This window comes from Oryctolagus cuniculus, chromosome 19 (genome assembly GCF_051225735.1).
Source record: "Oryctolagus cuniculus isolate XC-2025 breed Fujian yellow rabbit chromosome 19, ASM5122573v1, whole genome shotgun sequence".
Taxonomy (NCBI): Eukaryota; Metazoa; Chordata; class Mammalia; order Lagomorpha; family Leporidae; genus Oryctolagus; species Oryctolagus cuniculus.
Window position 1 is genome coordinate 53,505,283 of NC_142885.1, and position 21,706 is coordinate 53,526,988.

Sequence of the window (21,706 nt, forward strand, 5' to 3'; positions counted from 1 at the left end):
CTCTCCGCACCAGCGCCCTGGGCCAGCTCCTGCCTGAGCGCACAGAGGACGCCTCGCCCCAGAGCCAACGACAGAGGACAGTTTATTCACAAACAGCCTCAGCTCCAGCGCCGAGGCCGCCTCCTGTCCTTGGCCCCGAGCAGCCGCCGTCCATTCCCCTCGGGTCACATCTTTGGGCGCAGCTCAGGCTGCGGGATGGGGTGATACCCCGGACCTGGGGCTCCGCCGGGGTCCTTCTCTCTCCAGGGCTCGCTTGCAGCCGGCGCGGCTCCTGGGTCCTGGTCTCTGTCTCTGGCGCCGCAGGACACAGCCTCATCCGCGGACCCCTTGAGTGCAGCTGTGCGGGGTCCCGCGGGTCGCCCCGTACATGCCGGGGCCGTGTGGTTGTTCACTGCAGGCGTCCAGTTAGTGCCCGGAAAAGCCCAGAGTGGGGGCAGGAGGCTCCCTCTCAGACCTTGGCTCTAGGTCCCGACTCGATCTTCTCTCTTCCCACCCCTGTCTCAGGGCTCATCCGGCAGCCGGGTGTCCGCGAGCTGCTGAGAGAAGGTCCTCTCCAGGCGCAAGGTGTTGTACCTGGGGGGCGGCGTCCCGGGCACCTGGGCCCCCGGGGCGGGAGGCAGGCTCAGGGCGGAGGTGAACGTGGGCAGGTCGTCGTCTATCTCGAGGGCGGGGTTCTCCTGGCCCTGGGCGCCGGAGGGCGCCTCGGCGCTGGGCGCTGCCTTCCTCCGGGCCCACCACTCCTTGGCTTTCTGCCACTGGCGGCGGGTGACGATGGAGAGGGAGTCGATGAAGAAAACTTCGATGATCTCGATGACGCAGACGACGGAGCAGCTCATCCACAGGCCCAGCTGGCCACCGAAATTGGACAGAAGCATCTCGATCTGCAGGGGACGCCGAGCCACACCATCAAGAGGGCCCTGCTCCCCCACCAGCCCGGACAGGGACCCCAGTTCCCAGGGGAGCCACGCGCTAGGTGCTGCCCCTGAGCAGGCCTGGAGAAGAAGTGGGGAGGCTCCCCCCCCCCCCCCGCATCCCCCAGCTCTGCCAGTCTGCCCTGAGGCCTGGCTGGGCCTTGGCAGCCCTTCTATTTATTTATATTTATTTTCATTCTGTTTGAGAGGCGGAGACCGAGAGATTTCACCTGCCAGTTCGCTCCCCAAATGTCTGCAACAGCTGGGGCTGGGTGAGGCTGGACCCCGGGAGCCTGGAGCTCCATCTGGGCCTCCCACGTGGGTGGCAGGCACCCAAGCACTTGGGCCATAACTGGCTGCCTCCTGGGGTGCACAGTAGCAGGATGCTGCATTGGAAGCACCAGGCACTCCCATATGGGACGTCGTAGTCCTGAGTGGCCTCGGTGCTGTGCCAAATGCCTGCCCCCTCTGGCAGCCCTCCTGTCTCAGGCTGGGTTCCCACAGCCCGCTCTGCTCCCCACAGCCTGTCGGAGGGGAACCCGTGGGGACCCAGGATAGGCCCTGGAAGGGTGCCACTCACACTGTTGGCTGGGCTCTCCATGATGGATCTCTGATTCAGGTCTTTGTAGAATATCAGGAGCTTGGCCAAGTCTGTCCTGCGGAAATTCCAAACGCCGGGTCCAGTAAGTCAACAGCCTCGATGTCTCCCTCTGGCCCAAGCCCTCGGCACAGCCCAGGCTCTGAACTCCCCAGGGAGATGAGGACTGGGACCACGGGCTCCTTCTACATCCCCAGAGCACACATCTCCAACGTGGGTCCGGTTCCCATTCATTCATTCATCAAAAACTGTTTCCTGACCTCTAGACTACCCCCACAGCGCCCCTGTTCTACATTAAGCTTTGACATTGGTAACTGATTGCAATCTGAAATATACACAGGAGACCAGAAGATAATGTAAATGAGGGAGGTGGGCCAGGGATAAGGCTACAGTGGTAACAACCATAATAGCAGCTTGCATTTATAAGGTACTTCCTGTGTTGCCAAGAACTATTGTTAAGAACTTGACGTGAATTAATCCATTTAGATCTCACAATGGCCCTGTGAGTGTCAATGTCTATTTTAATACCCCCCCCCCATTTTTCAGATAGAAAAACTGAGACACAGATTGGTTAAGTAACCTGCCTAACACTGCACAGCTAATCTTTGGCCAAGCCACTTTTCAAACCCAGAGAGATCTGGCTTCAAAGTCCATGTTCCTCCCAGCTGCACTACGCTGCCTTCTGATAGAACTACCACGAACTAGAAGGTTCTTACTCATTCCAAAGGAGCAGCTATGACTCAGCTGTTGGAAGTTTTGCAAGAATGGAGAGTCACTGGCTGTTGGTAGAGCTTTCGATATTTCAGGAAGAGCTGGAGATAATGGGTTACTTTGAGAAGCTAAATTTGGCCTAGTTTGAAACAGTTGGCTAACCAGTTTGCAAACGCTTGGCCCAAGTCTCTGTTTATCACTAGGCTGAATGCACTGTGGGGCAGAGACCACTTCTGCGTGGTCTTCAGCGTCGACTCCAGCACCTCCCATGGCACCTACTGGATGCACAGTAACTGCTGGGGGACAGCCTGGCTCCCACTGGGGCAGGCACAGTGGCTGGGCACCGCGGGGACAGTGATGGCAGAGAAACGTGCATTCCCAGGGCGCGGGTCACAGATGGGCACCTGCCCTCTCCTATCTCATCTCCACCCGTGGGGGCTCATGAACTGAGGCCTGGGGAATGTTGCTGAAGCTCCCGTGGACATCAACGCCTGCGTGGACAGCTCAGGTGGGACTAGAAGCTGCAAGGCTGAGGAGTCTTTTTTCAAGTGGGTCAGGGTGCCTCTGTGAGCCATGAAATAAAAGTAACTTTTACAAATTTACATAGAATGGAACATAGGAGATTGCGTCCAAAGAGACATTCAAAACGCCTGCCAGCTGTCTGGTACGGTGGGGTGCTCACGAGTGAGAGAGACAAGTGTGCTGAGACCAATGGGAATGAGTAGACGAGGGGATTTGGAACAGTTCATGGAAAAACGAAATGCGAAGGTAAATTTATTCAGATGCAAAAGTTTCGAAGCTCATGCATCTGAGGGGTTTCAAAGACTTCAAGGAAAAAGCTATGCATAGATTTCAAAATATTCTGTGCCAAAATAGACTTTTAATTCTGCTTTCCATGGACTTTTTGAAGTCCCCTCATTCATTCAGTCAGCCCTCGTCCTCTGATTTAACCAACCGTGGACAGCAAATATTTGAGGATTGGTAACGAACATGCATGGGCTTTGTTCTGGTCATTATCCCCGTAACACTGGTGTGCGATGACTTACACAGCACTGACATTGTGAGCTGTTGTAAGTCATGGACAGGAGGGTGTGCAAGCTCACAAGCAAGTACTGTCATTCTACAGAAGGGACGTGAGCGTCTGCGGATGTTGGAGTCTGAGGAGGTCCAGGACCTGTCTCCGATATGGGGGTGGGGGGTGGGGACTGTGAAGACCACTGCGGCCATGCTAGTGTGCACTGTCTGAAGGTGCTTCGTGCATGATAAGGAAGTGCCGTCTCCTGCTGTCTTCCAGTTAGGTACCCGACGGGCCACAGTGTAAAACGAACCTCACACTGTGGGGCACGGTCCAAGAAAAGTTTGAGCAGGGTTCATGATACAAGTTCAATAAATATTTGTTGAATACACGATTGAGTGAATGAAAAGGAGAGGGTTTGGCAACGAGGAAGCGAGGGAGGAGGCCGGGGCCCCTGGTGGGCAGAGGCAGAGGAACTAGGGCAGAGGCAAACTTACTTGTTGAGTTTTTTGTTTATTTGCTGGCCTTGGTCCCAGGTGAGAACAGGCAGCAGCCATTTCTGCAATGGAGAAACACAGAGTGGGCCTGGGGATGCCCAGAGAGGCCGGGGCCCCCACGTCCTCCATCCTCGGCTACCCCTTCCTCTGGCCCCTCCCCCTTCCCCTTAGTGAGACAGCTCCCACGTCCTGGGACCGATGCCCCCATCACCACCACCACCACCACCACCACCACAGGACACAGCGAGGACCTCACGTGGGGACAGCGGGCAGATCTCACCTCTGAAACTGCAGACGGCCACTGCGCCAGGCTGGTGGTCAGCGCCCATTCCTTGAAGCTAGGGGAGAGGGGAACAGTGAGCAGGGGTGGCCTGGCCCAGCCCAGTCCTGCCTGTGCCTCCCTGCAAGTCCACTCACCTGCAGGATTGCTTGCACACTGACTGGCAGCCCAGCTCTTCCTGGACAAAGGCCTGGTACAGTTGGTAATAACAATACACTGGGGACAAGAGAGAGGGGAGAGAAGGAGCCATGGGGTCACAGTCGCCTTCCTGGAGGTCCCTGCGTTGCCTGGAGGCCCCCGTAGTCTCATTGTAAGTATTTCTTGTCCCACTTTCTAGGAACATTGGTCCTCTGGATATAAATGCTACTTTGTGTTGTTGGGAAGGTAGTGACAATTAAGGACATGAGTTGGGGGGGCAGTAGCCCTTGGAGAGGGTCCACCCCTATTACTTCCTGGCCATGTGGCCTTGGGTAAGTTGCTTAACCTCTCTGAACTGCGGTCACCTGTTCTGTGAAAAGGTACCATCAATGCCCCCTGCCACCTGCACGCTCAATACTGGGAGTGAAACTCTAGTTAACATCTCGTTCCCCCCTCAGGCCAAAGGCGACAGGGACAGGGCCCCAAGGATTGCCTTGCCCGGGCTGAGCCGAGCCTGCTCCCGGGGCCTGCAGGGCGGGGAGGGGGTGGCACTCACTCCAGTTGGGGTGCTGCTGGTAGTTGCAGTAGTTGGCTGCGGGGGGCAGAGGCTGGCTGTACTGGGCACACCCGCACTTCTCCACCATCTTTGTCTGGAAGCACGAGTAAAGGCAGATCTGAAAGAGGAGGCCCAGCTACACTCAGCTCCTGTACATGGAGGCCAGCGAGTTCCCGCCCTCCACGCCCCGCCCCAAGCCTTGGCCGACCACAGGGACATGACCCTCTGCCAGCTGGGCCGGCGGAGCCAGGGTGGGCGGGGAGGAATCCCCTCACTGCAAAGGGACTGCAAAGCAGGGACGCTGGTAGAGAATTAGACAGCTGAGCCTCGGGGGCCAGGCTGGGGTGCTAAGTGGGGAAACTGGAGCTGCTGCCCTGAAACAGAGAGAAGCAAACACAGACCCCACCTGTTGGTCCCTGGGCCCAAGGCCTCCACACGGGGTCTTTGGGGAGCCCAAGCTACCGCGGTGCTTACGGGCTCACAGCATCCACACTAACAGCAGGGGCTCTGCAGTCTAGGGTTCTCATCCCGGCTTGGCCACCTGCTTCCTGCCTCAGCCAAGTCCCTTAACCCGTCTGATGCTTTGCTCTGTCTATGAAACGAGTTCCATGAGGTTGCTGTGAGCGTGAGCGGAAGTGCAGTGCTGTGTGCGCGAGCTCATCGCTAGGCGCCGGTCACACACCGCTGAGAACAGTGGGGACCCCAGAACGCATGCCTGGCTTTGAGGGGCAGCTCTACCCCCCGTTTATCCTGCAGAAGCCCAGGCTCAGTCTCCCTAGATTGTCTTGTTTTTTCAAGAATATCTGGAAATCTGCACTTTCTCCTGCAATGTCCTGACTTTCAAATACCACCCAGGCTAGAAACACTGGGTGGGCCCCCCGGAAGGGGCTCTCAGAGCTGCTCAGAGCTGCCAATCCACAGCCTCCGATCCAACCCAACCTCCCCACGGTGGCTGTGAAGGGGCCACCACCTGCCAAGGTCACCAGCGAGTGAGGCGCAGGAGTCGGGCCGGGAGCCAAGCTCCTGACCGCTGAGCCCTAGCCTCTCCCAGGCTGCGCCTCTCGTGTCCCTCACTTGCCAAGGCCTAGTTAGGAAGTGGGCTCGTCTCAGCGGTACATTGTGTTCCCCACAAACCTCCCTGAATCAACTCAGCTCTGGTTACAGATGGGCTGAAGAGGACCGGAACCAGCCGGCATCACTTGTTCTTGAGGTCTTTGGATGAACCCCAGGGATCCTCACCCGAGTTCCTGGTCCCAGCCACACCTGGGCCGAGATGTAACTTTGTCTCCTGGGCCCAGGCCACGACCCAGGGCTGGGCACTCCTGCCAAGCCATACCTGGAGGGAGTAGGCGGCGTTGTAGATGTTCTTGATGGGCACGTCGCTGCCGTCCTCCGTGCACTGGCTGTAGGGCTCACTCAGCTTGAAGGACTCTGTCTGCGATTACAGGGAGCACACAGTCAGCCCTGCCCTCCCCCGCGGGATCCAGACAGAGGGCTGGAGCTGAGCAGCCATTTAGTCACTCACTTAACAAAAACGCATTGAGCACCTCCTGGGTGCCTAGTGCCGCTGTAGACCCTGTAGAATCCACAGCAATCGAGACACACAACTTCCTGTGCTCATGGAGCTCACAGTTTAGTGAGCAGACAGACTGGCAACAAGCAAACACTTTTGGAGAGGGATCAGTGACACCGGGCAGGGAGCCTGGAGGGTGACAAAGGGAGTGTGCGTGACAAGGGACCGTGTCCCTGAGAAGGGGACTTTTGCCGTGCAGCCAGCTCCACCCAGAATGGTAAGAAATTGTCTCAAATCAAAGAGGAGGGAGCAGAGCACACAGCCAAGCTTGTGGCAGAAGGGGCCTGTGTGGCTGGAACCTGGCCCAAGAGAGAAATGGCTGGAGATGAAGGCAGAAAGGGAGCCTGAGGCCAAACCAAGCCCTACTGAGACCTGGGTTAGGTTTTCTGCAGGCTGGGAAAGCCATCGGCACATCCAGCAGGATCAGGGAGAGGGCGTAGGAAGATGGTCGGGGGCGGTGAGCTCCTAGGATTCCAATCCCCAGGAAGGCCCCAATTCCTTACGCTCCAGCTCTGGTCACTGACTTGGAAAAAGCTTTCTTAGAAAGGAACAGGAGGCAGGCACCGGGGCTCAACAGGCTAATCCTCCGCCTTGCGGTGCCGGCACACTGCGTTCTAGTCCTGGTCAGGGTGCCAGATTCTGTCCCGGTTGCCCCTCTTCCAGGCCAGCTCTCTGCTGTGGTCAGGGACTGTAGTGGAGGATGGCCCAAGTGCTTGGGCCCTGCACCCCGTAGGAGACCAGGAGAAGCACCTGGCTCCTGGCTTCGGATCAGCGCGATGCGCTGGCCACAGCGCACAGCTGCGGCGGCCATTGGAGGTTGAACCAACGGCAAAAGGAAGACCTTTCTCTCTGTCTCTCTCTCTCACTGTCCACTCTGCCTGTAAAAAAAAAAAAAAAAAAAGGAAAAAAAAATAGGAACAGGGAGAGCCCAAGACAGCAGTGGTGTGGGATACATGGGCGGGCAGCTAGCCAGGTCTGCAGAGCTGGGAGGCAGAAACTCTCATAGGCAATCCTCTCCTCCGACTTGTCAATCAAAACACTCCCTTTCCCAGGATGCACCTGCTTCACCCGGGACCCAAGAAGATGGCATGAAAATATGGACACTGAGTTCCATGTGGAACTTGTGATGTGTCATAGAATTCCCAGGTGACCTCACACTTGGAGAGGTACTGTCCAGAGATTATAAAGGAGATCCCACAACTGGGAGGGGGGTCTCTTTCCCGCCACAGACCATGGCAGGAGGGACCACCAGGCATGCTCTGTCTCCCTTCCCCCCGCCTTCTCCTTTCAGGCAAATCTCGGTCCACTGCCCACTCCTGATGGCTATTCTCTGTGGGGGGCAACCCGTGCTCATGTGTGTGCGTGCTCCCTTCCTCACCTTTTGAATATAATTAATTTTTACATGTCAGCTCTTAGAATTCTCATCTTTGGGCATGACAAGAGCCTGGAGGAAAAAAATTAATATCCCCACTTACCCACATCAGTAGAATGATACCCTGATCATCAGAGAAGCTAAAACCATGGCCCCTCAAAATTCGAAAACCTCATTCACTCATGTTGCATTGTGGTTCACTCAGTTTGGCTCTAACTTACTATCTCTCTCTCTCTTTCTCTTTTTTTTTTTTTTTTTGACAGGCAGAGTAGACAGTGAGAGAGAGAGAGACAGAGAGAAAGGTCTTCCTCTTGCCGTTGGTTCACCCTAATGGCCGCCACGGCCGGCACACTGCGGCCAGCGCATCGCGCCGATCCGAAGCCAGGAGCCAGGTGCCTCTCCTGGTCTCCCATGCGGGTGCAGGGCCCAAGCACTTGGGCCATCCTCCACTGCCTTCTCGGGCCACAGCAGAGAGCTGGCCTGGAAGAGGGGCAACCGGGACAGAATCCAGTGCCCTAACTGGGACTAGAACCTGGGGTGCCGGCGCCACAAGGCGGAGGATTAGCCTATTGAGCCATGGCGCCGGCCTTCTAACTTACTATCACAGCAAATAGGTAATTCAGACAAGCCCAGCAGGCGGAAAAAAAAAAAAAAAAGTGGGGAGGGGGGAGGGATGCTGTCTCCAAAGGGGAAGCCATACTTGAACATAAATTGTGAACAGCTTAGAGAGAGAGTTTAGGGTCTACATGTGTGCACATCCGTGTGAAGGGGGAGAAGCACGCATAAGCATATTTGAGGGCCAGGGGAGGAAGCAGGGGTAAAGGGGAAACTACGGCAGATTTATGGCAGGGAAGAAAAGCCTTTTCCCTCTGAAGAAAGAATAGCTGGGGACAAAAAGGAAGGGAGAAGTGTGAGACGGGACGCTGCAGGCATCTCGGGCGGCTGCGCTCTCCTGTTTACTCTGCAGTCCGTCTGCTGACCCATCAGTCTCCCTCAATTAACTCTGAGGACTTCAAGGGCAATTGACAGTGCTCATTTAAAACTGTTTAAGCAACAGAAGCAAAGCGAGGAGGAAGTAGCCGGCTGGCCTCTTGTCTTCGCCAGGTGCCCACTCTCACAGATCAGATCCTACATCTCTGAAAGACACACACACACACACATGCACGCACATTCTCCATGCTTCTCACCGCTAAGGAACAGCAAGGGGCTTCCCCTGTCAGTACACATCTGGACTGGAGTGTGCCAGGCCTAGCGGGGGACAGGGGTGCCGAGAAGCCAAGCCACGGCCACCTCAATCACACGACGCCCATCCTCTAAGCTACTCTCTAGCTCCCCGGGCAGATGTCCCTTTGGGCCCCCAGGTGCTGTCAGCTGTCCATCAGCTATGGGCTCTGCCAGCCCCGGGGGCCGGCTGATGTCCCACCCTCAACCCAAGCAATCTGGTGTTTCCCTGCCTCCAATGCATACGTGATGCCTGGGTAACATCTCCTTTAAGTGGAAAACTGTCCCCATGGCTACAAGGACCTCCCTCACTCCCACTCCCCGGGCTACTGAAGGCATGGTTGTGCAGTCTACTAACCCTGATCAACAGGCTAAAATGGAGCCCTCGGCCACTGAGAGCTGCGGAAGTGTGGGTGTAGCGTGGTCTGAGGGGAGCTGGGAGCCCATTCTTTCCCCTGCTTCTCAAAACAGACTGCTAGTGCTGCTGCTCCCAGTGACAGCTGGGCTGGGAGTGGAGCAAGTGAGCGAGTGACACCTTGAGCCTGTCGTGAGAGGGGCTCACTGCTGGGAAAGTTTTTGGTTGCTTTACGTCTCTAGGGGGCCTTGGGGTAGGGAGTGCCCTGCCATGGCCCCATCCTGACCTCCTCTGACCATGTGCAAAAGGGATTGCATTCTGAGCTCTCCTACGGGGCTTCTCCTGGCGGAACCACATCGTGACCATTGGTCAACGGTGGCCAATCGGTGATGCCGGGCAGGCGCGCTAAGGGCTCAGAAACATGAGCCGAGGAGGCTGAATAGATCTGAATCCCATTGGGCTGCCTAGTAACTGTTTAACTTTGATCAAAGTAGTTGATCTACTCTCTCGGTTTTTCAGGAACAACAACAATTTATCTTGATGGAGCACCGAAAATGTGCCGGGCAGGCTGATAAGCATCTCAGTGTATCGACTCATTTAACCTTGACAACAGGCTCACTTTACAGAAGAGGAAAATGACACACACAGACAGCGATAAGCAGCCTGCCCGAGGCAGGGCAGTCAGTAAGGGCTGGAGCTGCGATTCAAACCCAGACTTCGCTCTCTTATCCACAGCATCTCTAAAACCTCTCGTGAGGATTAATGGAGCCTCATGCCTGGGGAGGGCTCAGCATAATGTGGAGCACACGGCGAGGTCCCCAGGAAGGTCTGTTTGAATTATTAAAATATGTGCCTGCCACGCATGACCTCATCCACTTCCCGGACCTCGACAGGAATGACCGATGCCCAAATCTGACCTCCAGCCCAAATCCTTATCTGAGACCCAACTGACCACTGGCTGTTTCTACTGAGGAGGTCCATGCATACTTCAACCAAATCCACCATGTCTGCGGAAGGTTGAAAAAGTGGCCAAACTCTACCATCCCATGAAGAGAGCGCATGTACTCTGCAGCCCTGGAATCTGGGTTAATCACGTGACTTAAACGTTGCGACTAGGAAAGTGCCTGCACGTCAGAACTCGTCTTCTCTGGCTGAGTGAGGAACCCTGAGACTGCGGTGTGCGACCCCAGCTGGTGGAGGAGAACCCAGATCCCCAGCGCATCCACGCACTATGAGCGAGCCCTGGCTGACGGCAGCTGAGCCTGCCCTGCATCAGAACTTCCCCAAGGAAGCCGGACCACACAGCTAACCCAGGGATTATGAGCTAATACATCGTTGTTGTTGTTTGAAGCCACTAGGCTTGGGGTGGTTTGTGTGCATCCAAAGCAACTTGACATGTCCAAAATCGGACACGGCCTCTCCTCTCCCAGCCGGAAGCCCGTTCCAGCTCTGGCATTCTGCACATTCACTAACAGCACCCATCGATCTAGTGGTCGGAGTCAGGAACCTGAGCATCTTTCTAGAAACTTCTCTCCTTCAGGCCATTTAGTTATTAAGAGACGCTTGGTGACCTCGGCGGTTCCTCATTCCTGCTTACTGTCTGCTCTGGCTCTCAGCCCCTGTCACCCAGACCACTGCGCATCTCCCCGTTGGTCTGCCCACCTCCACACTTTCCCTTCCTCATCCTCTCTTCCCCCACCCCACCCCGCACCTACCCATCTGAATCACAGGTTCCGTTCTGTCTCTGCTCCCCACTGCAGGATGACTCAAGTCCAGATGCATCAGCCCAGGCTCCACAGTGTTCTCCTGCTGGCCTTAGTGTACCTTTCAGGTTGCCCCTCCCATTCCAGTCATTTCAATTTAGCAGGCATAGTCCCAGTTCCACAGTGGGCCTAAGATGCGCCAGGCCTTGTGTCACAGGAAAAGCAGACATTTAACATGTCATTAGAAGTATACAGTCAGGGGCCGGCAGCAGTGCAGGCATCCCATGTGGGCACCAGTTCGAGTCCTGGCTGCTCCACTTCTGATCCAGCTCTCTGCTATGGCCTGGGAAACAGAAGATGTCCCAAGTCCTTGGGCCCCTGCACCTGCGTGGGAGACCCGGAAGAAGCTCCTCATTCCTGGCTTCGGATCAGCTCAGCTCTGGCTGTTGTAGTCATCTGGGGAGTGAACCAGTGGATGGAAGATACCCCCCCACCCCCTCTAGCTCTACCTCTCTCTGTAACTCTTTCAAATAAATAAAATATATCTTTAAATGTATACAGTCAGCCCTCCATATCCATGGTCTTGCCCTCCACAGACAACCTGCTTCCGATGGAGAGTATTCAGGAAAAAAAAAATAATTGTGTCTGTATTGCCACGTGCACACGTGTTCTTATCCTGATTCCCTGAGAACCGCGGCATCACAGCTGCCTGCACACATCTGCACTGTTAGGTTGTGCATGTAATCTGGAGATGAGGAGGCACAGCAGTGAAGGTGCCATCCGGGATGGCCCACACCTGAGTGTCGAGTTCAAGTCCCAGCTCCAATTCCAGTTCCTGCTCACTTCAGCCTGAAAGGCAGAAGGTAATGGCTAAAGTACTTGGGTCATCGTCACCCATGTGGCAGACCCAGACTGAGTTCTGGGTACCTGGCCCAGGCCTGGCTATTATGGGCAGTAAACCGGTGGATAGATGATCTCTCTCTTTCTCTCATGTCTGTCCTTCTCTCTGCCTTTCAAATAAAAGCAAATAAAAAATGAAGTCTATGGAAAGATGTGCCTAGGGTCTAAGCAAATACTGTGTCATTTTGTATAAGAAACCTGAACCTCCTTGGATTTTTGGGATCTGCAGAAGGTCCTGCAGCCAGCCCCCCAGGGATACCCAGGATGACTGTGTGCTATGAGACTTTAGTTTATGATGATAAAATCTACATTCATACCAGTCAGGATATCGCCATTAACCTTGGGAGTGTGGAAGACGGGAAGACCAAGGTCATGGAAAGATGATGATGTAGGTTGATGGGGGAGGGGCTGCGTGAAACAAAAGTGGATTACAGAGAGTAAGCTCAGTAGGATCTTATTTGCATAGAACAAACAAACCAAACTTTAAAAAATGGCAAAAGACAAAAAAGAAAGGCAGGAAGGCAGAGGACTGAGGGGCAGGGAAATATGGTCTTAAAATTGCCCCTATGAAATCTGTTCTCTTTATATTAATAAAATTTTTAAAAAATATTTATTTATTTGAGAGGTAGAGTTACAGACAGAGAGGGAAAGACAGAGAGAAAGGTCTTCCTTCTGTTGGTTCACTCCCCAAATGGCCACAATGGCTGGAGCTGCACTGATCTGAAGCCAGGAGCCAGGAGCTTCTTCCTGATCTCCCATGTAGGTACAGGGGCCCAAGTACTTGGGCCATCTTCCACTGCTTTCCCAGGCCACAGCAGAGAGCTGGATTGGAAGAGGAGCAGCCGAGACTAGAACTGGCGCCCATATGGGATGCCGGAGCCACAGGCAGAGGATTAACCTACTGTGCCACAGCACTGGCCCCCAATAAAAATTTTTAAAAAGAAAAATAAATAAATAATAGGAATCATTTCATTTGGAAAAAAAAAAGTGACAAAAGGTAACAGAAGAATTTTGTCCTAAGTGGAATTACAGGTGGTTTAACTCTTACTTTGTTTTATTTTATCATAAAGTATAAATATTGCTTGTGTATAGTAAAAAGTTTATATTTCTAATCAGTGGCAGCAAGAAAAAAAGAGTTACTCAATGGGCCAAGTTAAAATAATTTGTTAACTACTCAGATAAAGAGATAAATTCGAGTTCCACTCACCTCCTGCTGGAAAGAACATTCTAATGGTTCCAGTATTAAATTAAATAATAAGATAACCAGAAGAAAACTCAGTTTAGTTTCTTATCTCAAGAAAAATCCTCAGTAAATGCAAAGAAAACAACGATTTTGGGGCAGGTACTGTGGCATAGTGGGTAAAGTTGCTGCCTGCAATGCTGGCATCTCAAACGGGCACTGTTTCGTGTCCCAGCTGCTCCACTTCTGATCCAGCTCCCTGCTAATGACTTGGGAAAGCAGTGGAAGATGGCCCAAGTGCTTGGGTCCCTGAACCCGTGTGGGAGACCCAGATGAAGATCTGGCTCCTGGCTTTGGCCTGGCCCAGCCCTGGACATTGCAGTGATATGGAGAGTGAACCGGCAGATAGAAGACTGATGTCTCTCTCTCTATCCCTCCCTCTCTGTTTCTCCCTCTCTCTGTAACTCTGACTTACAAATAAATAAATAAATCTTATTAAAAACACACACACACACACACACACACACACAAACAAAACAGGGGCCAGTGCTGTGGAGCAGCAGTTTAAGCCGCGGCTTGCAGTGCTAACATCCCATAGGGGTGCCCGTTGGAGTCTAGGCTGCTCCACTTCTGATCCAGCTCCCTGCCAATGCACCTTGGAAAGCAGCAGAAGATGGCCCAAGTGCTTAGGCAGCTGCACCCACACAGAAGACCCAGAAAGAACTCCTGGCTCCCAGCTTTGGGCTGGCCCAGCCCTGGCCATTGTGGCCATTTGGGGAGTAAACTAGAGGATGAAAAATCTCTTTCTCTCTCTCTCCTTAACTGTGCCTTTCAAATAGAATCTAGAATCAATCTAAAAAAAAAAAAAAAAAAGACTGACTATGAAACACTCAATGCTTTTGATGTGAAAAGGTATCATAAAGAAAACTAAAAGGAAATCACAAACTGGCAAAGATATTTGTGATACATAAGGCAAACAATTAGCATCCTTTACACGGGAAATAGAATACATTATATAATAATATACATATATCAGCTATGTTATTTGTGGACATTATTTATAAAGGAGGAAAGTTTGAGAAAGACAGGAAAATCTCTAGCCCTTCATTTTTGCTTCAAACTTATCTTTCCTTCATCTCTTTTTTTAAAATGTAGAAACAGTCAATATTTTTTGAGCAGTTACTATATGTCCATCACTTTTCTAAGCACTTCAGACAGATTGGCTCAGTGAATTCTTTTTTTTTTTTTTTTTTGACAGGCAGAGTGGACAGTGAGAGAGAGAGAGACAGAGAGAAAGGTCTTCCTTTTGCCGTTGGTTCACCCTCCAATGGCCGCCACAGCTGGTGCGCTGCGGCAGGTGCACCATGCTGATCCAAGGCAGGAGCCAGGTACTTCTCCTGGTCTCCCATGGGGTGCAGGGCCCAAGCACCTGGGTCATCCTCCACTGCACTCCCTGGCCACAGCAGAGAGCTGGCCTGGAAGAGGGGCAACCAGGACAGAATCTGGCGCCCCGACCAGGACTAGAACCCGGTGTGCTGGCACCGCTAAGTAGAGGATTAGCCTATTGAGCTGTGGCGCTGGCTGGCTCATTGAATTCTCACCAGCCATGAAGGTCTATCATTATCATCAGCCCCATTTTACAGGTGAGGTAACCAAGGCACAGCGATTTCATAACCACAGGACAAAGCTGGAGTTTGAATCTCATTCTGAGCTCTTAATCCCCGTTACAGATATTTGTGAAAAGAAGTTTTGTGTGTGCTTTAAGAATGTGCAGCGGGGGTTGAAATGAAATGAAGCCTGCCCCTTCTCCATGACCCAGGACCTGGCCCCACACCCTTGGGCGAGTGGCTCACCCTTGTCCACTTCCTCATCTCCCGTCCTCCATTCAACCATTGTACTTTGGTTTCTGTTCCACTCCTTCCACTGACAACTGCTCTGGCAAAGGACCTCAGCGACCTCTTGGTTGCCAAACCCAGAGAACACCGTTTGCCCTTTGTCTTGACCTCTCGCCGTCCTTGGCACTAGAGACACACCTGCCTGACACGCTCCTCCTGGGTTTTCTTTTTTCTTTTTATTTAGTAAATATAAATTTCCAAAGTACAGTGTATGGATTACATCGGCTCCCCCCACCCCCCACCCCCCATTTGTCCTGGTTTATTTACTCTTCCAGCTCCCGCTCCCATCTCCGTTTCTCCATCTTCTCGTGCTCTGCCCTCCAGTGTTTGCATGTGTAGGGTCCTGTCTCAGGTCTTGGGTGACAGTGCTTATTTCCAAATCTAGAATCCCCTCTCCAGTTTTTCTCCTGAGCCCTGGGGTCACAGCATCTAGGGATCACTGGATTTTTTTTTTTCACCCTGACATTACAAAGGACAGACGGAAGGGGTCTCCTCTCCGCAGCCCTCCCCTTCCTCTTGCAGTCTCTACGTCTCAGCACTGTACCCATTCGCCAACCCAGGACCTACGCATCAGCCTAACCTCCCTGGCCCTCTTGCTGACATCGGCTGTCAAGCTCTGTGGCTTCCACGTTGTGATCAGCTCTAAAACCCAATCCCTCTGCTTACCTCCACAGCCTCTGTCTCCTCCAAGCTTCGTTACGTGGCTTAACCTCCTTCCTGGGACTCTTATGATTGCTGTGTTCTTGTCTAGACCGGCCCTTCCTGACACTGCTTGTCTGACACTTTTCCTTCAAGAATTCATCATTTAGAAAACCATCCCCAATAGCTTCTGTCTACTGGGGGATGTGAGTCCCTTCTGTCTACCTGGGAGAGTGAGTCGATGAAGGAGCTGAAGGAGCCTCTTTGTGCCCAGCTGCAAGTGGAAGGAGCGGGAGGAGGAGATGAGACAGAACTGATTGTTACGGCGCTCCCGTTCCATCTGCCCGTCTGCCCATCTGCCCCTGCCTGGGCTGCTCCTATCTCTGAGCCGACCTGCAAGGCGTTTGTTGGACAAATCTGCAGTCTGGCCTCCACTCAGGAGTCTGACAGCTATCTTTTGTTCTTTGGAATAACATCATTAAAAATACATTTTTATTTGTATTTATACAAAAGTAATTAATGTTGTGTTAGGAGGCTTGTTTGCAAGTGACAGAAGTAACTCATGTTGGATTAAGAAAAATGAAACAGCGTAGACTTAGGCTCACAGAACTGAGAAGTCCAAGGGTCTCTAGCTTCAGGTATGGCTGGATCCAAGGACTCAAAACAGGAGAGTAAAAAGAAGTCTAGTTTGTTTGGACTTATTCTTGGTGACCTCCCCGCTGACCTCTTCCTAATCCCTGTGCTTTCCTTGTTGTTGTTCTCGGTCTAGGCGCTCATAAATCAGACTTAGAGTTGAGCGACCCTGCGCCTACACCGCAAATTAGGTGTCGCAGAAAACTCACCCACGTCTTTGTTTACCCAGCTCAGGAAACAGCTGCACTTCCTGAACAATGCAGTGGCTCCTTCCAAGCCCAGCAGAAAAATCCAGAGAGCAGAATTCCTTGATCCTCGCACACTGGCAAAGCCCAGCGCCTCTCAGTTTACAGGCAGGAGGCAGGGCGAGGGCAGAAGAGTAAGGGAGGGGGCGCAGCCAAGCCAAGGGCCGTCTTCAGGAAGACAGAACTGCCCAGCAGACGGCAGCCCCAACCGTCCACCACCGTCACTCTCCTTGTGAACAGAGGCGGCAGGGGCCAACACCTTAAGTGATGGCCCAAAGGCTTATCCAGGCACTGTCTGAGCAGACTGGGGGGGTGGAGGGGGGGAGCTCAAGATGTTTTCTTTTTCCACAATCAAGCAGAATTCGCACAGCCTCAGCTGCTACACAGGAATTCTGTCCCGCACTGAAACAAAGCCGCTCACTGCCCTGCCTCCCAAGAGTATCCGGGCAGCCACCCTGTGGGCTTCTTCGCTCCAGGACTTTTCCTTTGATGGCGTCGTGAAGCGGGGAAGCCCCTGATTTCCTCGGGGGTATCACCAGGTCTATCGCCTCAGCTTAAATATCACTTCCTTGGGAAGCATTCCTTGAACATCTCCCCACCAACACACACACACACACACACACACACACACACAAACACGCAAAGCAAAAAACCCTGCGTCAGGCCACACCCTCGCTCTGGGTTCAGTGTGTCCTCTAAAGGCCCTGTGTTGGAAACCTAATCCCCAAATGCAGATGTTAATAACCTTGGGAGGTGAGGCCCTTGGGAGGCGATCAGGATTAGATGAGGTCAGGAGGGTGGAGCCCCTTGATGGCCTTGGGTGGCTTTGCAAGAAGAGGAAGAGAAACCTGAGCTGGCAGCTTGCTGGGCCTCCCGAGGTTATAATGCAGCAAGGAGGCCCTCAGCAGAAGCCCAGGACAGGCCTTTGCTGTGCACTTGGACTTCCCAGCTCCCAGAACTATACACCAAATAGACTTGTATTCCTTGTAAGTGATCTGGTTTCAGGTATTTTGCTTTAGCAACGGAAGCAGATGAAGACATCTATGGCACGCTCTCAGGCAGCCTGCATTTCTCCTTCATTGCTCTTACGGCACCATAGTTAATGCTTTGCGCAATTTCTTATTCAGAATCGGTCCTTTCATTTGGTCCCTGGGCTCTACCAGGACAGGGACAAGTGTCTTCCACATTGATGGCTCCCCCGTGTCAGCCCATAGGAGGCACTCAGAAAACAGAAACAATGGATGGGCAGGCAAGCCCCCAATGCCCACTATATCACTTCATAGCCTAATTCAAAGCCATTGGTGGCCATGCTAGGTAGAATTTTGGAGTCTAGGTTCACTTCCACTTGGGCAGGCACCGTTTACTTCTTCCTCTAGTTCCAGTGCACTCAAGTTTCTAAGGCCAAAGCCCCTGACTGTGCTGCCTCTTGCAACAGCTACTGGAGTTGGGTAAAATACGGATCCCACAGATTCTGACTGTGTAGAGATGGATCTAATGATCAATCAGATTTAGAAAGCACTGCTTCGAGGACAAGTTAGGGAGAGGCAAGAAGTTTCCTTTGGGGCATTAACTGAAGACTAAGGAGTGTCGCTGGAGACATTAAATTTGGAAATAATAGATAGACAGGGGCTGGCGCCATGGCTCACTTGGTTAATCCTCCACCTGCGGCGCCGGCATCTTATATGGGCACGGGGTTCTAGTCCTGGTTGCTCCTCTTCCAGTCCAGCTCTCTGCTGTGGCCCAGGAGGGCAGCGGAGGATGGCCCAGGTGCTTGGGCCCCTGCACCTGCATGGGAGACCAGGAGGAAGCGCCTGGTTCCTGGCTTTGGATCGGCATAGCTCTGGCCTTGGCGGCCATTTGGGGAGTGAACCAACGGAAGGAAGACCTTTCTCTCTGTCTCTCTGTCTAACTCTATCTGTCAAAAAAAAAAAAAAAAAAAAAAAAAAGACAGACAGATAATAGTCCAAACAACATTGCTTTTTTTTTTTTTTTACCCTCCAAGAAACAGGTGGAAAAAATGCTACTAAGAAGGGCAAAGTAAATGATGTATGATACCACATTTTGTTTCCTTGAGAGATTAGCGAAGATGAAAAGCTAGCGAATGCACCCTGTAGGTAGAATGCCAGGCCAGAGGTGCTTCTGCTGGCCGGGATGAGTGTTCTCAGCACCACCGAGGTAAGAGAAGATGTAGCTTCTGTAATACTACAACGACCATTGGGGATAACCATTGGAAAATATGGGGCTGTGCTCCCTTTTGAAATAAACACTCTTTTCCATAAGCTGCACCCCACTGGTTATCCTTGGAGGAAAAACAACCCCAGCCTTCTCTCCAAGCCTAAAGAAAGCAGAATACTCGCTTACCAGGTGCATTCCAATGGAGGTGGACATGGCCGTCTCGATCTCTGTGCCCACATCTTCAATGAAGGGGTATTCGTCCTGCCGATGGATTAGAACCTTGGCCCCGGTGGCAGACACCAGGAAGGGGTTGTACTCTTCCTCGTTTATGTACAAGATGACTTGCAGCCCTGAGAGATAAGGCAGCCTGCTGTTGTCAAATGCTAGGAAAATATCCCCCCAGGGGTAGCCCATTCCTGCTGGTGCTTTGGGAGGTTCAGTCTTGAGACCCTGGGTGGGAGTTGGGTGCTGGACTTGTTCAATACTTTGCCTCCAGGGGCTGGCCCAAAATAGGAGTTCAGAGTCATTGCCCCTGTTTTTTTTTTTTTTTTTTTTTTTTTTTTGACAGGCAGAGTTAGACAGTGAGAGAGAGAGACAGAGAGAAAGGTCTTCCTTTTGCCGTTGGTTCACCCTCCAATGGCCGCTGTGGCCAGTGCACCGCGCTGATCCGAAGGCAGGAGCCAGGTGCTTCTCCTGGTCTCCCATGGGGTGCAGGACCTAAGTACTTGGGCCATCCTCCACTGCACTCCCTGGCCAGAGCAGAGAGCTGGCCTGGAAGAGGGGCAACCGGGACAGAATCCAGCGCCCCGACCGGGACTAGAACCCGGTGTGCTGGCGCCTCAAGGCGGAGGATTAGCCTAGGGAGCCGCGGAGCCAGCCCAATTGCCCCGTTCTTGCTAAGCGTAAGGGAACTGCTGCCCTGCCCGAGACCCCCATCCCCACGTGGTCCTTTAGGTCAGCAGCTCTCCTGAGCATCTAAAGGGATGCACAGCACTGTGGCTGCTTAAACCCCCAGGACAAGCATGCAGAGAAGAGATTCGTGCTTCTGATCGCAGGCCTAACCTCTCCCTGCCCCGCTCTTGTTGCCTGAAGTTTATTCTGCACCCAGAAACCAGAGGGCCCCTTCAAGCTGGATCAGATTCAGGTACCTCCCTGGCCTGAGACCCTTCTGGCATCTCACAGACTACAGAGGAGTGCCTTGCAACCGACCTGTGATGGCCAAGGCTATGATGCTGCTGCAGCCCCACTTAACTTTCCCTGCTCATCTCCTCCCTCTCTCCCCTTCTTTCAATAGGCTCCAAGGACACTGTCTTATTTCTAATTCTAGAACACATTAAGCTCATTTTCTCCTTGGGGACCTTTGCTTTTGTGAGGACCTTTTTTTTTTTTCTTTTTAACTTATTTGAAAGTCAGACAGCAAGAGAGAGATCATTCTCTCCCATGCACCAGTTCGCGCGCCCAAATGCCCACAATGGCCTAAGACGGGCTAGGCAGAGGCCAGGAGCCAAGAACTCAGTCTGGGTCTCCTACTAGGTGGCAGGGACCCAACTACTTGAGCCACCACCTGCTGCCTCCCAGGGCGCACATTCACAGGAAGCTGGAGTCAGGAATGGAGCTGGGACTCACACTCAGGCACTCCGATCCGGGATCAGGGTAGCATCCCGAGCACTATCTTCACCACGCACTAACTGCCCACTCCTCTTGTGGGGATCTTCTCATCCCATCCACACCCACTCTTCCCTCCCTTTGCAGCTGTCTTCTTGGCCTAGCACTCACTGGGAGTTGTAACAACATGGCGACTACAGACTCATCTGCCCATTTGCTCTGCGTTGATTCCCCCTGGAATATAAGGCCCCTAAGAGCAGGGGTGGCATCTTCCGTGTTTTTGGCTGTGTCCCTGGCACCTGGAAGAGTGTCCAACACATAGCAGTTTCTCAGTAAATGTCTGGGAAAGGAATGAGTGAGTAAACAGTCTCGTATGCATCGAAGGAAGAGAACTTGAGAATTATTCTGACTCTCCATTTGTAAACAAGGGAACTGGAACCCAGAGAGTGAACGTGACTTGCTGGACGTCACACAGTTCCCACGTAGCAGAGCCAGGGCTTTGCAACTCTCCGCTCAGCTCCCTAACTTCTTCCCCCTGAAGTATGTCCTCCATGCCTTCTATTGCAGACTCGGGAAAAACATGGACTACACAGCGGCAGAGGACAGGATGCAAAGTGTGGATGCCGACCAGGGCAGGGCCCTGCCCTTCCTGACGGAGACACATTGCATATCAAATCATGTTCACTGCGCACAGGATCTCGCCAGAATCCCTTCTGTGGGTAAGCCAGGGCAATCTGTTGAGTTCCCACCTTCCTTATCAAAGTAGGTATGGTAGAATAGTAGCAATATGTGGTAATGCTGGAAATTATAATGGTACTAGTGGGAGCAGCAGCCGCAATAGTTGTCAACTACTAGCAATGCTACTAATGGAAATAAAAGTGGCAATGACAACCACAGCTAGCATTTAGTAGGTGTAGTGTATGCTATGAACTGAATTGTGCTCCCCATCCTGATCCATCAGTTGAAGCCCTATCCTGACCATGATGGTAGAGGTTAAGCATCCCTAACTCCCAAAATCTGAGTGCTCCAAAATCTGACATTTGTAAAGTGCCAACATGATGTCACTGGTGCAAAGTTCCACACCTGACTTCATGGGATGGGGCACCGTCAAAATGATTGTGCACTAAAAATATTGTATAATATTCCCTTTGAGTCGTGTGTATCAAGTGTGTGTGAAACCTAAATGAATTTCATGTTTAGACTTGGGTCCCATCCCTAAGACATTATGTATATGCAAATATACCCATCCCCCCAAAATCCCAAATCAAAACACTCGAGTCCTAAGCACTTCGGATAATGGATCCTCAACCTGTATTTGGAGACGGGGCCTTCGTTAAGGTTAAATGAGGTCACAGGGTGGGGCTCTGACCTGACAGGACTGGTGTCCTTATATGAAGGGGAAGAGGCATCATAGTATCCTTTGTCCACCTGCCACAGGGGAAGGGCCGTGCAAGGACGCCGAGATGGGACAGCCGTTCGCAGTCCCAGTGGAGAAGCCCTCACC

At 52.6% G+C, this 21,706-nt stretch overlaps 1 protein-coding gene across 2 annotated transcripts in view; it reads right to left on the bottom strand.

Moving 5' to 3' along the window:
- Positions 1-208: 208 nt before the first annotated feature.
- The window catches only part of SCNN1G (sodium channel epithelial 1 subunit gamma), a 61,574-nt gene continuing 40,076 nt past the window's right edge, over positions 209-21,706 (bottom strand). The window contains 8 exon segments of one of the 2 annotated variants that reach the window (NM_001082126.1): positions 209-881; positions 1,492-1,567; positions 3,733-3,794; positions 4,013-4,070; positions 4,150-4,228; positions 4,707-4,824; positions 6,043-6,141; positions 18,784-18,947. In NM_001082126.1, coding sequence (NP_001075595.1) covers positions 501-881; positions 1,492-1,567; positions 3,733-3,794; positions 4,013-4,070; positions 4,150-4,228; positions 4,707-4,824; positions 6,043-6,141; positions 18,784-18,947 — 1,037 coding nt within the window. In that variant the 3' untranslated portion in view covers positions 209-500. 2 annotated transcript variants of the gene reach the window in all.